This window comes from Protopterus annectens, chromosome 2.part0 (assembly GCF_019279795.1).
Source record: "Protopterus annectens isolate FY-2018-M chromosome 2.part0, PAN1.0, whole genome shotgun sequence".
In the NCBI taxonomy this organism is placed as follows: domain Eukaryota; kingdom Metazoa; phylum Chordata; order Ceratodontiformes; family Protopteridae; genus Protopterus; species Protopterus annectens.
This window is the reverse complement of record NC_056728.1, coordinates 227,543,881-227,562,135: the sequence shown is the minus strand read 5'-3', so window position 1 is coordinate 227,562,135 and position 18,255 is coordinate 227,543,881. Positions and strand designations below refer to the sequence as shown.

At 38.6% G+C, this 18,255-nt stretch overlaps 1 protein-coding gene across 1 annotated transcript in view; it reads left to right on the top strand.

The window, feature by feature from the left end:
* LOC122793707 (nmrA-like family domain-containing protein 1) overlaps positions 1–12,043 on the top strand; it is a 76,439-nt gene extending 64,396 nt beyond the window's left edge. The window contains exons 4-5 of the mRNA XM_044061922.1: positions 8,009–8,199; positions 11,772–12,043. Of these exons, the coding sequence (XP_043917857.1) occupies positions 8,009–8,199; positions 11,772–11,957 (377 nt within the window). The 3' untranslated portion in view covers positions 11,958–12,043. The remainder of the gene's footprint in view (positions 1–8,008; positions 8,200–11,771) is intronic.
* The last annotated feature ends 6,212 nt before the right edge of the window (positions 12,044–18,255 follow it).

Genomic DNA, 18,255 nt, shown 5'->3' with positions numbered 1-18,255 from the left:
AGTTCGATCACTAAACTTCGATCTTTAGTGCTTCGAACAATTAAATGTTTGACATTACAATATAGACCCATATATATATATATATATATATATATATATATATATATATATATATATATATATATATATATATATATATATATATATATAGGGTTCCTATTACGAAATCGGAGAGACTGAACATCAAATGGCTTTACTGTTGGAAATGCCTTTAAATGATGTACTTGTACAGTGAAGATCGGAATATTTGTTCTTTCCTCACTGTAGTGTGATCTTGGAATTGGTGTATATAATTAGCAGGGGGCGTAGCGACTTCGAGGTTTGGCATTTTCAGCCTTTAGGCTGTTCGATTTTCAGTGTCTTTGTTGTTGTAATATATATACTGTGTCTGTGTGTATCTATATATATATATATATATATATATATATATATATATATATATATATATATATACATACACACACACACACATATATATATATATATATATATATATATATATATATATATATATATACACACACATACATATGGGTCAATGGCAGATTAATTAACCACAAAAGGTCAACATATGCAGATGGTCAACAGGTATTATAGGTTCATAGGTTCATACTAGGCTATCTGCCCTAGGGCATTTATAAGCCTAGCCAGAATGTGTTTTCGACTTTCGCCACCCATTTTAAATTTATGTTGCTATGCCCTTTTTCGAGGTGAGTATACTGTGCCTCTGTCTAACAGTGACACAGAAGTGATACCCAGGGTAAACCTATGATCTCCCATCCACTCATCAAGATTCCTCTTGAAGAGAGTCAATGAGGGACTCTGCCTAACCTGGACTGGGATTTTATTCCAGAGTGAAGGGAGCCTCTGGGTTATTCATCTGTCCCTCCAGCATGTCCTATTTATTTCAGTGCTGAGATTCAAGTCTCTGAAGCGCGTAGCTCGATGGGATTTGGATTTTCTGAGGTACAGCATGTCCATTAATTCCGGGTTGGACATGGCTTTATACGTCAGGCACAGATCACCTCTGAGCAGGTGGTATGCCACTGAGTAGAGCTGGAGTTTCTTTAACTGGACAGCATATGGCATCTGTTTGAGCCCTTTGATCCTCTTGGTGAGGTACTTTTGGGGTCTTTCCAGTTGCTGCAGGTCTGGTATGGTACATCCCAAAAGGGGGATTGTACTCAATTATGGGCCTGATGAGGGATGAATAAAGAGGCACGATGACCTCCCCTGATCTAGATGTGAATTCATGATTAGGTGGGCTATATAAAATGTTTTTCTAACCACTTTGGCCACGTGGTTGTCAAGTGAGAGATTGCTATCAACTTGGGTCCCCAGGTCCCTAATTACTTCTTCTGTACTTAATGGATTATCACATGTGGTAATTTGTGGGCACTTTGTTTTTGCCAAAGGGGATGACTATACACTTTTTGGCATTTAGCTTAAGGCCATGGCTCTGGCACCAGTTGTCTGTTTCTATGAGGCCCTTTTGGAGGATGCTTGTGTCGGCTGGAGAGTCGATTATGGCGCCCAGTTTGCAGTCATCTGCGAACTTGGTCAGCCACAGTCCTTCCGTGTTGGCCTGTACCTCCGAGAAATATATGCCAAACAAGAGGTCCCAGGACTGAGCCTTGTGGGACACCACTTGTAACTGGTTTGGAGTCTGACATGGCTCCAGCAATTCTAACCATATGGGTTCTGTCCTTGAGCCAGTTTGCAATCCATCTAGTGACATAGGGGTTTATATTTAAGCTGGTGAGCTTATCTATAATGCCCGAGTGGGGTATTGTATCGAAGACTTTTGCGAGGTCCAGGTAGGCTGTGTGGACCACCTTCCCCTTGTCAATGGCCTTGGTGACTGTTTCAAAGAAATCAACCAGGTTTAAGAGGCAGGATCTGCCCTTAACAAAGCCGAACTGGGTAGGATCCAGTGTCTGTAGGTCCCCAATATCTTTATTTAAGAGGTCCATGATGATCCTTTCCATAGCTTTGCAGACCAAGCTAGTCAGGCTTATGGGGCGATAGTTTCCAGGATCCGTTGAGGCACCACCTTTATGGAGAGGGACCACTGTTACTGTACGCCACTCTTTGGGCACATATCCTGTAGTAAGGCTGAGATTGAACAGTAGTTTTATGTTTGGGTTTAGCTCTTCTTGGAGTTCATGGAGAACGCAGCCCGGGACACCGTCTGGTCCCATTGATGCTGTGTTTTTTGCTTTGGAGAGGGCGGCTCTTACCTGAGCATCTGAGATGTCAGGGGGGCAGCACTCTGCTGGGATAGATATTTGCCCTTTTGGTGGGGAGGGGGGGAAGAAGTTTGTGCTGAACCTGTCAGCTAGGATGTTGGCAATGTCTGTGGGTTCGGTGTATTTTTTGTCATTTTGGACTAATTCTGAGCATATCTGGGAATTACCACCCAGGTTCCTAACATAACTAAAGAAAGCCATGTGATTATCCTTAGTGTCGTGCAATTTTTCTCTCGAAGCTGGCCTTAGACGATTTTATGAGTGCCCGTAGATTTTTGCTAATACTGGATCAGTGATGCCTTCCCTTTTTGGGATTTTGCTCTATCATTTAGTAGCTTCCTCCTTCTATTGTATAGTTTGTTAATGGCTGGGGTCCACCAGACAGGACATCTGCCTTTGGAGGACTGGGTCTTGGTTTTATTTGGGATCGCATGATCCATGCATTCCTGAAGGTGTTCATAGGATGCGTTTATAAAGGATTCTGCAGTCTAGGCTGTATATTCCACAGGCCCGGGGGCTTTGAAGGATTCCACCTCAGTTTTGAGGAGTGTGAAATTTGCTTTAGAGAAGTTTTTCACTGTGGTTTTCTGGGCAGGGGGTGGGGTCGGGATGTGAATATCCAGTGAGATTAGTTTATGGTCTGATCTTACCAGTGAGGGATACACTTCTGGTCTGGAGCATAGAGTCCCCATATTGGTGATGATCAGGTCCAGTATGTTTTCCCCTCTTGTGGGAGTGGTAACAAGTTGTTCCATAGCATTTGAGTTTATAAATTCTAGGAACCTTTGGGCTAGGGTGTTGGAGCTAGAGTAATGCTCCCAGTCTATGTTTGGGTAGTTGAAGTCGCCCAATATAATGGTGTTTGGAGAGACCTTCATATTTTCCAATGTTCTCAGGAAGGCCGAGTGGGGTTCCTGGGTTTGGGAGGGTGGTCTGTAGCAGGCTATAAACTGGAAGGCAGTTTTACCCACTGTTAGTTGCACATGGATAGTCTCTGATGCTTCATGCTTTTCCACCAACCTGGAGGTGTGGGTATCTTTGATGAATATCGATACTCCCCCTCCTTTTGTGGTTCGGTCCAAGTTTTGGGGCCAAAAAGCATGGTATGAGGTATAACCTGGTAGTGCTGGGGTGCTCTCGGGAGCCCTGAACCAGGTTTCTTTTACTGCACAGATATCGATGTTCTCCATGCTAAGGAGAGTTTCGAGTGTGTGCATCTTGAGGTTTAGACTTCTGGCATTGAGTAGCATTACTCTTAGTTTCTTATCCCTTGTGATACCTATGGAGGTGGGTTTGTCTTTTGAGCCTTGCCTAAAAAAGGCACTATGGGGGTAGCAAGAGCCTTTGCCAATATCTGAAAGCCCAGGGGTGACAGGTGCAAGCCATCCCTAGCAAAGCACCGTGGCTTGTCGAGCATATCATCCCAAGCTGACAGGCATTGGATCCCCTTTGAATGACACCAGTACTTAAGCCAATTGTTGAAATTGATCCTCTTGTCTTCATATTGTGGCATCATTCTTGGTGAGGGTAAGATGCTACTGAAGGTCAGGGTCATACCGGCCTGGGCTACATGCTCAGAGAGCTCCTCTATGTCTCTTTTCATGTAGTCCAGGGAGGTACATCTCAGGTCATTCACACCAGCATGGACAATGACTGAGTCATATTTGTACTTGCCTTGGAGTGACCTGAGTGCTTGTGTTATATGGCGGATCCTAGAGCCCGATAGGCTGCTCACCGTGACCCTCTCCTTGTTCAGCCTGGTGAGCAGGACGTCAGTGTGCCTGACGATAGAGTCACCTATTACAAGTGTATCAGGTGTGTTGTTTAGTCTTAAGGGCTGTGACTGTTTGGCACACTGGCTTTGTGAGATATCTAGATCGACAATCCCTGGATGGGGGAATACTCCCTTTCCCTAGGGAATTTTTGATCTTGGAGTTAGTATATATAATTAGCAGGGAGTGTGGGGAGTAGACATAACTTTTTCATTATGACAGGACAGACCCAGTCATAATTCTTTGTAGTGCATAAAGCAGAGTGCTTTTACTCCAAACACAGGAAAAAGACAAACTTAGTAAGCACCTTTCTGATATCAGTGAAGTGTGCAACAAGCTTTTAAGCACTCCTAAGTGCTTTAACATGAGTTTCATGCTGGGAACTGACAAATTGGCTGGCACAGAACAATGGCAGAAGGTGCCTTAAAAGCTGTTAGAATGTTACTTTGTCACGCACGTAAACAAAAAATTTGCTGAATGAAGTGTCTGACAGCTTTTAAAGCTGTTCACTCTTCAGAGAGACAGTTTGTTTCTGCTAACTATCTGTATGGCAGTGCTAAATGTGTTTTTTTTCCAAGTGAAACACTTTCCACTTTTACACTTTTTTTTCATTTTTTTAGTCTGTAAATAGTAATACATGCAGCAGATAAGGCTTGCTGTACTAAAATGAATCATGATTTACTGATCATGACCTTTATTATGTGCTCTTGATAAGGATGCCATGATTTACTGCAGGAGTGGTGAATTTCTTGTCATCTATGTCTTGAAGAGATAATAAGTTGGTTATGATTATAGACCCAATCATAATTTGCTGTGCTATACATAAAGTTTCAGTTCCTCTCATGCAGTACTAGTTGCAGAAAAAAAGAGTAGATGCACAAACTGCTTTACAGTTTTGAAAGTTGTAAAATTCTTAGCATTTATAGGTTCATAGGTATTTACTAGGCTATTGATCTATGAGACTCTTAAGAAGTCTAGTCTAGCCTAATATTGCCATGGTGGTTTTTAGCCATTATATTTTGCATCTAAATAACCCAGAGACTGGCAGAACAAGGATATGCTAGGACATTTACTTGTTACCTATATCCATGAGGGCCATGGGTGCTAAACTGGGGTGAATCTGCAGTTTCCCAACCATTCATCCATACTGTATTTGAATAGAGTAAGAAGTAATTTGCTTTATGTACAGTGGAAATTGGCTCCCTAGAAGAGGTATTTCTCCCTCCAACATGTTCTTTTTATGTTACAAATGAAATTGAGATCCCTTGAGTGGGTGTTGCCACAAATACAGCAGCCCGAAGCTAACTGCCCCTTTGTCCAATTAACAATTTTAAAAACTGGTAAACACTTCGGTCTGCTGCTGTTGTGTTTCAGTGAGAAATGCTTCACAGCTTCTAAAAGCATTTCTGTGGTTATTGCTGTGTGTAGTCTAGCATGTGATAAGAACATAACAGTGTTAAGCTGCACATTTAGGTGAACAGCACAATGAGATTTTCTCACAGTGGTATTTTCAAGTACAAGTGGGTATTAAATTGGTAACCATTTGAAAATGTCAGGGCCTGCTAGAACAAATCCTAAAATACAGAGACTGAATGGCCGAAAGATTGGACTTACTAAGTGCAAGATGCCAGTTCTCAGAATATTCCCTTTTCTGCAAGGTATGGTAATCTCAGAGCTGGTACAGAAACATTCAGGGGTGTGAGTGGTTGTGGGGGGGGGGGGGGGCTTGCTGCTCTGCTAAAAGAAGTTTTAAAGTGAAGTGCAATTTTAAAGATTCATTTTTCTCCTGCACTTTTGGTCTTTGTTTTTTCCAGCTTTTCGGCACTCAGCATTTTGAGTGCTGATATTTCTATAGGAAGCCTATTAAATAACTATATCTAGCGTCAGTAAATCCTAATTCCTGATGAAGTGTTTGTGTTAGTCTGAAATCTTTTGAGGGTATATTATAGAACTCAAGTCAGTCCAATAAAAGTTATTACATCACCCAAGTGTTTCATTATTTTCTGTCTGTGGTCTGGCGTGGCATTTCTACTTTATTTTATAGTGTCATTTATGTGTTCAGTTGCAGGTTAATGTGTGGTGAGAGTAACCTCTGTGATTTTCATAAATCTATTTATTATCACCATATGCTGCTAGAGCCAGACTATGCAGCAGTTCTGAATCTGATTTCCACAATGTCCATTTGTCCACTCTGTAATTGTGAGAAATTTACTTAACAATACATTGTTCCTAGATCATTCAAGAAAAGGAACTGAATGTCATGTGTGCTTACCTGGTTTGTAAATTATTTTGTTCTTGGTCCTAAGGGTTTCAATAAACATGTATTGTATAAATATTTATACATGAATCCCTGATGTATATCAGAGGCTACATCTAATCCTCATTAAATTAAAAGTCCATGAAAAGTCAACCAGACAAAACCAATGTCTTAAAACTTCAACTTGATCAAACATTTGTTGCAAGAGACAAGCCCTCTGTAACTCCCATATGGTGGAGGTCACCCCCACATACACCTTACTTTAATATTCTAACACCCCCAGTTGCACAGCTGTGGAGAGAAAAGATCACATGCAAAGAATGACTACAAGCACTGACACGAATCACAATCAGGGTCGTCATTTTCTGTCGCCAGATCCTCTCAACAAGTACAATGTCAGTGGCTATAACTCAACAATTTGAAACCTGCTCTAGTTTGTAGCTTATTGACTAGAAAAGCAGCCATGTCATGCAGTTGCTACACTCTCAGATATACCTCTATTCTGCCAGACTGGCAGAGCAATACATGTGCTGGAGGGATAGGTTCCTGACCCAGAGACTCCCCATACTCTGGAATAGACTGCCCATACATATCAAGCAGAGCACCTCTTTGGCCCTCTTCAAAAGGAACCTTGATGATTGGATGGGAGATAGGAAATTCACCCCGGGGATCATGTCAGCCGCCCTGCTAGACAGGGGCCTGGAGAAGTAAATATTGTGGGAAGAAATATCCAGAGAATTGTTATGGCTAGGCTTGCATTGGCCCTAGGGCCGATAGCCTAGTACCAACCTATGTGAAATGTCTCTGCTGCATTAGAACATGTAAAAATGATATGAGTATGTGAGTTTGTGATTTGTCTGAAACAAGCATGTGTTAAAACCTTGGCATAGTTAAGGTAAAGTTCTAAGCTGTACTGTCTCATATAAACCCAGAACAAGGGAACTGAATTCTGAAACACTTAAAATAGCATTGCTCTGCTTTAACACATGCATAGCATGTTAAGATATTTACTTTAAGGGTACTCTATGAGATATGACCACTGGGAAATAATTTCTACCTGTGTATAAACCCCTGCTGGATAGCTAGTTATATCAAAATAAAAAGCCAGCTCTCTTGGAGTACAGGTTTTGGTCCAGAATACACACCAGATGTCCCATGTTTGACGACTGGTCAGGAGCTGGAGGAGGCATCCAGGAAGGATAGAAGTGATAGTTGATACCAGCACACCCATCCGAGGGGGTGAGGAGTTGGAAGAGTCAGGCTGCCAGAGTTCCACAGGGAGGCACAGCTCTTACATTTGGGATACAAGTTAAATGATCTCACTGAGGAGTGCATGGCACGCTGGATTGGCTACAGGTACACAGATGCACACAGTTAGGCCAATCATTTCAAGCATTGCTGTATACTTTCTGGATAAACATGTAATGGAAATTCCAGTTCAAACTTGGACAATTTGATTTTAGACTGATACCTTAGATATTAACTTTCTGATAGCGTGGCTCTATACATAACAGCTGGTTCTGCCTGTACCACCCTGTGTTTTTTGCCCATGTGATGGAAAAGAAGTCCTAGTCAGCTCACCTGAACTTACAGACTTATTTATGCTTTGAAGACTGTGTTTTGGGTCAGGCCTTCACAATCTGTTGTTGATGCTCTGAAGTTGATAGCTAGATATTAACTTGATGGTTTTAATTTAGCACCTCTTCCACTTTTTTTTTTTTTTTTTTAAGCCATACCAATGGAAGACGTTCCAGTACGGTGTATGTCAGTAGCAGACTTGGGACCCATGGTGTTGAGCATTCTCAAGTCACAAGAACAATATATTGGAAAAAATATCAACCTTCATACTGATGAAGTAACTACAGAGGAGATGGCTACAATTCTATCAAAACATACTGGAAAGAAAATACGGGATGCAAAGGTAGGCAGCTTTTATTTATTTTCCCCAGCGCTCCCGTTATCCCTATATTTTTGTAATTTTGTATCAAAATTCTTTGTATCTGTTATCCAATTCCCTCCCATGATGAGTAGCATTTCTACTTGCAACATTAACAATGCTGTTATTCACCACATATGTCCTCTTACATGCAGTAATAGCGCCTGAGGATTTCTGTGTGTACCTAAGACCTCTTACTGGGCACATGCCATCATATCAGATATAACTGACTTCAATCAGTCCATTGTGCAAAATATAAATAGCTGAACTAATCCCTGAATAACGGTTGTGGATTTTTTCAAATTCCTGTGTGACATATTTTGTTCTCCTTGAACCAGTCTGTTAGCTTGCTTTGTGCCCATTATGACACTGTATTCTGTGTTGTGCAAGTTAAAACATGTTGTTTTGTAATTGTTTTGGTTATTTGCTTTATTCCATGACATGTATACTTTATCTTGTATCATGTTTAGGTTATAATTGAAAAGGGTTCCTTGGTCTAGTTCTCATACCAACGTAAAACACACACACACACACACACACACACACACACACACACACACACACACACACACACACACACACACACACAGAGACACAGACACAGACACACTTTCAGCTTGCTTGATCCCCCAAAGTACATTTGCAGCACTATTCAGATTACAGATGTCAACCTAACACAAGCCTTAGACAGTCTTCTCATTTCAAGGTAAAATTTGACACCTGTATTGAAATGGCACTCTTCAAATTCACCTACAAACTAGGCACCCTTTTTTAAACTGGAACTTTTTTAATTCCAAAAGCTAAGCTTAATAGCACTACTTCTCATCTCCTCCTAATCGGATTTCTCCGCTCATCAATTCTCGCCATCTGTAAAGACTGTATTCATTACTATGAGATCTTATCTACAATGCTGTCTGAATATTGTATTACTTACATTGAATGATTTTTACTGTTGCTGCTTTTCAGTAACTGTCTAAATGTTGTATTACCACTGGTGGAGCTTGTCTCCCTAAGCCTCTGCTGAAATTGGGCTCAGCACACTTGAACCTTCCCAGTCAACAAATTCCATAAGGAAAGAAATGAATTTCTTCTGGAAATGAAACTGTCAGATTTGATTAGAGAGAATAGTTTTTCTATCTAGAAGTGTGTCAGAACTATTCTTTAGTGTATGCTATGGAAGCCCTACTGATTTTTCAGAGCATTCTTTTGGAGGCATCCGCTCTTTTCTTTGAATAGCATACATTTGCCATCCCTTCTTATGTAGACATGCAGTATTCCAGCTTCTCATGGTTAATGAAAAGTTGTCTCCTTTATTACAAAAACTGTTTATCACCCATAATCAAATCGTTAGCATTCAGTTATTCTACTAAGCCCACTCACCTTTTACAACTGCTTGTACTTTCTGCCTTATAATGAACACTCCCCCTCCCTGCTGTTTTGCATATCACCAGGTAATGAACACTCCCCCTCCCTGCTGTTTTACATATCACGAGCTCACATGAAGAAGAATGGTACTTCTAAATGGAACTGGTGGCTGCATTCAATTAATGGTCAAGGGCTTTCAGGCGAAGGACAGGTGCTGCTGCAATCACTTCTCAGCGGACACTAGGAATGATAATAATGGGCGCAGGAATTTTGACAAAGTGAAAGTATGCTGCAGTGCACCAATATCAGTGTGCACTTATGCACCACTATGGATGTATAACACCATATAAAATATCAGTATTAACATGTTTCAGTGCACCAGTATCACTGCGGTCTTAAGCAATACTAAGGATGTATTGCATTATATAAAATATTGGTATTAACATTTGCAGTGCACAAGTATTGCTGCAAACTTGTGCACCACTGAGAAAGTAGGAAATTATATAACATAATAGTGCTAACATATTGCAGTGCAACACTATCACTGCATACTCTTGTACCACTGAGGATATGCAGCATTATGTAAAATACCAGTGCTAGAGTGTTGTAGTGCACCACTATCAAAGTGCACCCTTATGCACCACTGTGGATGTAGGGCATTATATAAAATATCAGTGGTAACATATTGCAGTGCACCAGTATAACTACACACTCATGCACAGTCAATGTAGGACGTTATATAAAATGTCAGTACAAGCATTTTGCAGTGCACCACTAACACTGTATACTAACCACTGAGGATGTAGGGCATTATATAAAATACCAGTGCTAGCATGTTGTACTACACCAATATCACTACACACACTTGTGCACCACTAGGGATGCAAGTCATTATATAAAATACCACTGCTGGCATGTTGCACTGCACCAATATCGCTGCACATTTGAGCACCACTTTGTGTGTACAGCATTACAGCATTATAGCAGTGAACTAGTATCAGTACACTTGTGCATCACTAAGGATGTAGGGCATTATATAAAATACCAGTGCTGCATGTTTACTGCACCAGTATCATTGCATACTCAAACACCATTAGGGATGTAGGCCATTATATAAAACACTAGTGCTAACATGTTGCAGTGTACTAGTATCACTCACTGTACACTCATTTACCATTGAGATTGTAGGGCATTATATAAAATATCACTGCTATCATTTTGCACTGCATCTATATCATCATACACATGTGCATCACTAGGGATGTAGGCCATTATATCAAATACCAGTGCTGGCATGTTGCACTTCACTGATATCACCACACAATAGTGCACCACTTGGGATGCAGAGTATAGTATAAAAGTCCAGTGCTAGGATGTTGCAGTGCACCAGTATCAGTACACACTTGTGCATCACTGAAGATGTAGGGCATTATATAAAATACTAGTGCTGCATGTTGCACTGCACCAGTACCACTGCATATGTGTACACCACTAGGAATGTAGGGCATTAAAGGAATCACCAGAGCTAGTATATTGCAGTGTCCAGTATCATTCCACACTAGTGCACAACTTGGGATGTAGGCCATGAAGTAAAATACCAGTGCTGGCATGCTGCAGTGTACCAGTATCATTGCAAACTCATGTACAATGAGGTATGTAGGGCATTATATAAAATACCAGTACTAGTGTGTTGTAGTGCACCAATATCATTGCACACTTGTGTACTACTGGGATGAAGGGCATTATACAAAATACCAGTGCTAACATATTGCACTACACCAGTATCACTGCAAACTTGTGCATCACTGGGGATGTAAGGCATTATATAAAATACCAGACAATATAAATAACTTGGAAGTCACCTCCCTGACTTTCATCCATCTGACGGTAACTCTATCATGATGTCCAAACAATCACTCTCTAATGGAAAAAGGTACGTCCACGCACTGGGGGGGGGGGGGCTATGTTGGGTATACTGCTGACCACATGTGGGAATAATAGTTTAATTCAGTGGTAACTAGTTGTTCTCCATATTTAACGCAACTAGAAAAACAACTCTTAAAAAATATATGGTTGTAGTTATGAATTTTGCATTTTACAAGCTCTATTTTAATATCTAGGATATGCAAAAATTAAAGCCTATTTCCATCAAACTCTGCTTGTTAATTTTTGGATTTTTCTACTATTTACAGATATCTATTGAAGATTATGAGAAACAAAACTCAGCGAAATATAAAGCAATGGCTAATATGTTTCGTTTCTTCAAGATAAAATCAGACTATAACAAAGAATTAACATGGAAGTTAAACCCTAAATCCAGGACATTTGATGAGTGGGTGAAAAAAAACACGGATATGCTGACAGCCATTCTCTCTTAGTATATCATGATGGTTTAATGGAAGCATTTTACTTTATTATAGTTCGATCTAAAGGAATAAAATGCTAATTTGTTACAACAGTTTCACATAACTTGTTTTGAAAAGTTATTTCATTGCCGAAACATTTGCAATAAGCAAAAATGGAGCCCTCAAGAACATCAAGAAAGAACTGTAACAGATAATCATCAATTTCCTAATATCTGATAGTTTCAAATAAATTTTTGGGGGGGGGTTATTCAACAATATTGCTTTCATATGGTAAAACAAGTCCTGCTGACTGTAAAGCTGTGCTCAACCACAAACCAAGTAGTATAAACAAAAATGTAGAACACAGCACCACAGCAAACCAATAAAAAGCAGATAGCAGAGAGCAGTGTAAAATCCAAACAGACTTTTATTCGAACACAGGTGAGTGCTTTTGCGATAAAATCGCTTATTCAGACCACACAAAAATTTGGCAGCATCTCAAATATTTAAAATGCAATCAATTAAATATCTACCATTAAAAAACATTCAAATACAATAGCCATAAAAATGTAAAGACACAGCTTTCTTTTAAGACAAAAAACATAAAAGGCTATTGCCATAAAAACACACATAGCAGTATACTTATTTAAGAAGCTTTCTTTCTTTCAGAACTGTCTTAAGAAGTACTGATTCATTCAAACCTGCACCTCTATGTGCTGATAGTTTAAGAATCTGTCTTAATTCTTTCCCCTTCTGTGACATTAGGTACATCACCCAACCTAAAACTTTCATAAATTACTTCTACTGCCATAAACTTAAACCAACTGTTAGTGCCTTTCTCTAGTATATGTTTAGCTAAGGCACTATAACTATGGCCCTTATTGACACAATAATAATGGTCTCTAATTCATTCCTTAAGTCGCCTATTAGTTTTTCCTATATAAAAGTTCGAACAAGTCACACACTGTGCTGAATAAACTAAGTTTATAGTGTCACAATTAGCTTTAACTTTAAAAACATAATGATTACAATTGTCTGGTTGTATAAATGTTTTGGATACATCAATGTATTTACAAAAAGTACATTTACCACAGATAGAGGTACCAAAAGTAGTTGTTCTAATACTAGGTTGCTGTAATTTACTTCTGTTGGGGAAGCAAAGCTGTCTTTTCAACGATATTTTATTTTTATAAAAAAAATTGGGGGTTGCACTAACAAACTCACATAGAATAGGGTCAGAAGATAAAATATGCCAATTTTTTGTAATAATATTTTTATATCTATGCTGTCAGTACTAAAAGTCATACAATAAACTACATTGCTATAACTATTATTATGGGCAGTCTTTCTTATGTTTTCTTTACATGAAAAAAAATGGGCGTCCACTACTTTGTCTATCTAACTTGACCCTTTCACATGCTTTACTAACTTCAAAAGGTTTATACCCACGTTCTATAAATTCTATACTAGTGGAACTCATAGTTGTTTCAAATTCTTGTTCCTGGTCATAGAGCCTAGAAACTCTTAAAAGTTGACCTCTTACCACATTTTCAAAAATATGTGGTGGATGCATACTATTATGTTCAAGATTACAATGTGGATAACATGGTTTTCTATATCTCTTAGTGTGCAGCTTTCCATCTATGCGCCTATACAGGGTAACATCAAGGAAATCTATATAAGTACAAGAATGCTTCATAGTAAACTTAAGGAAAGGTGTAATTGAATTTATAGCACTTAGAAAATTATTTAAACTTTCAAGGTCTCCTTTCCAAAAAATATATGTCATCAGCAAAACGCAGATAGAATTTTACATGCACGTTAAATTGTTCAACATTTAAGATGTTTACATTTTCCCAGTATGCCATGACCATATTGGCATAGCTATAGGCACAGGATGTGCCCATAGCTACACGAGAGGTATGCAAGTAATATTGCTTCTCAAATAGAAAAACATATTCTAGTACCAGCTCTATAAGATAGCAAATAAACTCTATTTTTTATCAGTGAGAGAGCCTTCTTCTTTAAGAAAAGTTTTTACATAGGAAAGACTTATTTGGTTAGGTATAACCATAAACAGAGACGTAACATCTAAAGTTACCATAATCTCTGTACCAGTTTCAACATAACTCTCAAGAAAAGAGTAAAAATCACTTATGAAATGTTCTGTATCATGCAGAACAATAGCATGCTTGTCTAAAATGGGTCTTAAATGTCTTTCTACATATAAAGACACCGATTTGGTTAGCCATCCACCTCCAGCTATTATGGGTCTAAAAGGTGGAGTTACAAGACTTTCATGTATTTTCGGCAATCCATTCAATGTCCTACTATAAGATACAGGAACATGTATGTATGTATTTCTTGTTGAAATGTTGAACAATTAATATGCATGTAAAATTCTGTCGGTGTTTTGTTGATGACATATATTTTTGGAAATGAGACCTTGAAAGTTTAAATAATTTTCTAAGTGCTATAAACTGAAGTACACCTTTTCTTAAATTTACTATGAAGCATTCTTGCACTTATATAGATTTCCTTGATGTTACCCTGTATAGGGGCATAGATGGAAAGCTGCACACTAAGAGATATAGAAAACCATGTTATCCACATAGTAATCTTGAACGTAATAGTATGCATCCACCACATATTTTTGAAAATGTGGTAAGAGGTCAACTTTTAAGAGTTTCTAGGCTCCATGACCAGGAACAATAATTTGAAACAACTATGTGTTCCACTAGTATGGAATTTATAGAACGTGGTTATAAACCTTTTGAAGTTAGTAAAGCATGTGAAAGAGTCAAGTTAGGCAAAGTAGTGGATGCCCATTTTTTCACATAAAGAAAACATAACAAAGACTGCCCATAATAATAGTTATAGCAATGTAGCTTATTGGATGGCTTTTAGTACTGAAAGCATAGATATAAAAATACTATTACAAAAAATAGGCATATTTTATATTCTGACCCTATTCTATGTGAGTTTATTAGTGCAGCCCCAAATTTTGTTTATAAGAATAAAAAATTGTTGAAAAGACTGCTTTGCTCCCCTAATACAAGTAAATTACAGCAACATAGTATTAGAACAACTAGTTTTGGTACCTCTATCTGTGGTAAATGTACTTTTTGTAAATACATTGATGTATCCAAAACATTTATACAACCAGACAATGGTAATCATTATGTTTTTAAAGTTAAAGCTAATTAGCACAGTGTGCGACTTCTTCAAACTTTTATATAGGAAAAACTAATAGGTGACTTAAGGAATGAATTAGAAACCATTATTATTGTGCCAATAAGGGCCATAGTTATAGTGCCTTAGCTAAACATATACTAGAGAAAGGCACTAACCATTGGTTCAAGTTTATGGCAGTAGAAGTAATTTATGAAAGTTTATGGATTCTTAAACTATCAGCACATACATGTGTAGGTTTGAATGAATCAGTACTTCTTAAGCCAGTTCTGAAAGAAAGAAAGCTTCTTAAATAAGTATACTGCTATGTGTGTTTTTATGGCAATAGCCTTTTATGTTTTTTGTCTTAAAAGAAAGCTGTGCCTTTAAATTTTATATGGCTATTGTACTTGAATGTTTTTTATTGGTGGATATTTAACTGATTGCATTTTTAAATATCTGAGATGCTGCTGATTTTTTATGTGGTCTGAAGAAGCTATTTTATCGCGAAAGCACTCACCTGTATTCGAATAAAAGTCTATTTGGATTTTACATTGCTCTTTGCCATCTGCTTTTTATTTGTTTGCTGTGGTGCTGTGTTCTACATTTTTGTTCACAATATTGCTTTCATGATCAGGGCTTACAAGACTGTAAAATGCTGTTGCGCAGAAGTAGAAAGGAAGTAACTCATTTTGGAGAGACTGTTATGTTCCTGCCACTACAGAAGCTGAAGTTAAAAAGTGAGTAAGCCATAGCAGCTGATTTTCTGTGAATGTGTCAGTGTGATGATGGCAGTTAGGTATAGAATGCTGTTTAATTGAAAACATTTTCACTGAAAGCACCTTTAGCGGTAGTGGAACATTTTATTTTCTCTACTGTTGTGCAACCTTGGAATAATTTGTTGGGTGTGGAGGGTGTTCCTCCACATGGGGGGATGCAAAAGGGATTATCTTCGTGAAAAAAAAAAGATTTACTCTGTGTTTCACTAAAAGTGCTTTTGAGGAAACATTTTCAGAGAATTTGCAGTCACTAGAAATTATACTGATCTGCTGACATGCTTCCAATATTTTAGTGGAAACAGAGCATGTTGAAGCCTCAAAGTGTAACATTTCCTATTCTTCCTGTTAAACTCTGAGCTTTGGCCTGCTACGACCTACATGAAATCAAATCAACTGGATGTATAAGTGAATTTAAGTAAGTCTTTATCTTCACTTTTTTCAAATAATGCAGCATTTAAATTGATTTATTTGTGTTGCATTGAATACTATCTAGCTGGAAGTTGTGGCTCTGTTTTTTCAGTTAGTGCTTGTTAGAATTCTTAAATAGCCAGTAATAAGTGTGGGTAGTTTACTTCATTGTTATTTGATTCCTGCCTTATATAAGTGGCACATTTTGAATTATTTTCTGCTTAAACTCTGAGCTTTGGCCTGCTAAGACCTATATAAAATCAAATCAACTGGATGTATAAGTGAATTTAAGTAAATCTTTACCTGCACATTTTTCAAATACAGCATTTAAATTGATTTATTTGTGTTGCATTGAATACTATCTAGCTGGAAGTTGTGGCTCCTTTTTTCAGTTAGTTCCCCACCCACCCTGCTTTTGTTTTGGTGTTAATCTTAGTGGCTTTGAAACTGCCCAACCCTCTTGTAAATTTGCATTTGGATACTCCTCCTGGGCCCAGCTCATTTGCTCACTCAAAAAAAAAAACACAATGGGGGCAGGAGAAAAATTAAGTGTTAATTCTGCTTGCTTGACTCAGGTTGGAAAGGAAGGGCCATAAGCCAAAGAATGAATGCTACATTTGAGCTCCTCAATGGAGACTGGAGTGGCACTGGAGGAATTTGTCATAAGGGGGGATGGAACCTCTATGGGTTTATGTCACCCAAAGAAGCAAGTGATCGTTTGTCACAATGCTCATTGCATACGCAACCACAGAGGGGACCCCATGCATGCATGGGGAAAATGAAAGCCATAATGAAACAGCTGATCTTCCATGTGAATAATATACGTGTCCTACAATTTTCATCCTTTACCCCTACAGAATGAATGGGCTGTAGGGTTGTCACCCATGTGGCAATGAACAGGCTAGTAGAGCTGCTGGGGGGAGACTCAATGGTTAGAGAGGGAATGACACAAGAAAAAACCTACTGGGCTTAGTTATATGCCCTTTACATATATGAGTTATGTAAATTATCACTCATTATCAGCAGCAGCAACTTGAGCTGACATCACTTCCTGTTCACCACAGGATGAAAAATAGGCTTAAGAAAGTTACTGCTCATTGAAAGTCAGCAATTATTTAAGGAAGATACAGTGTCTCAGCAACATTTTTTATATCATACTTTGAACTTCACTATTCTTGATTATTCGAAATTTTAAAGTGTGTTTTTATAAGTAACATCAATTAAAGTGAATACTCATTGTTTAAATTCATAGATTCACAGACACATAGATTGTTACTAGACTAATGACCCGGGTGCCTTTCTAAGCCTAGCCAAGTTTTCCCAAAAGAATAACGATGTCCTGCATCCAAACAGGAAATTGAGATCCAGGCATCTATAAGTTACCTTTGTCCATACGGGACATGGGTACCTGACCCGGTGTAAATTTCCTATTCCCCTTCCACTTGTCTAGGTTGTGCTTAAACTGGGTAATAGATGAATTCAGGTTCACATGGATAGGAAGCCTGTTCCATTGGAGAGCTAGTCTCTTGGACACATATCTGTCTCTCCAGCATGTTCTGTTTAAGTCATAGACAAAATTCAAGTCCCTAGATCTTGTTTTTCTGGTACTCTTTGACTTATGAATATGTAGGAGATTTATAAGTGCTGGGTTGTGGATGACATGTAAGCCAGGGTATAGATCACCCCTCAGCAATCTATAGGAGACTGAGTAGAGGGAAAGGGCTTTAAGGTGCTCTGCATAAGGCAGGTTTGTTACGCATTGTATTCTTTTTGAAAGGAACCTCTAAGGTTGCTTAAGTTGCTGCATATGCCTGGTCAGGTACATACTAAAGGGAGCATTGTACTCTATTTTTGCTCTGATGAGGGCAGAGTACAGTGAGATAATGACCTCTTTGGACCTAGATGCCATGCACTTATAAGTTGCACAACATAAAAGGATTTCCTCACCACTGTTGTCATGTGGTGGTCAAAGG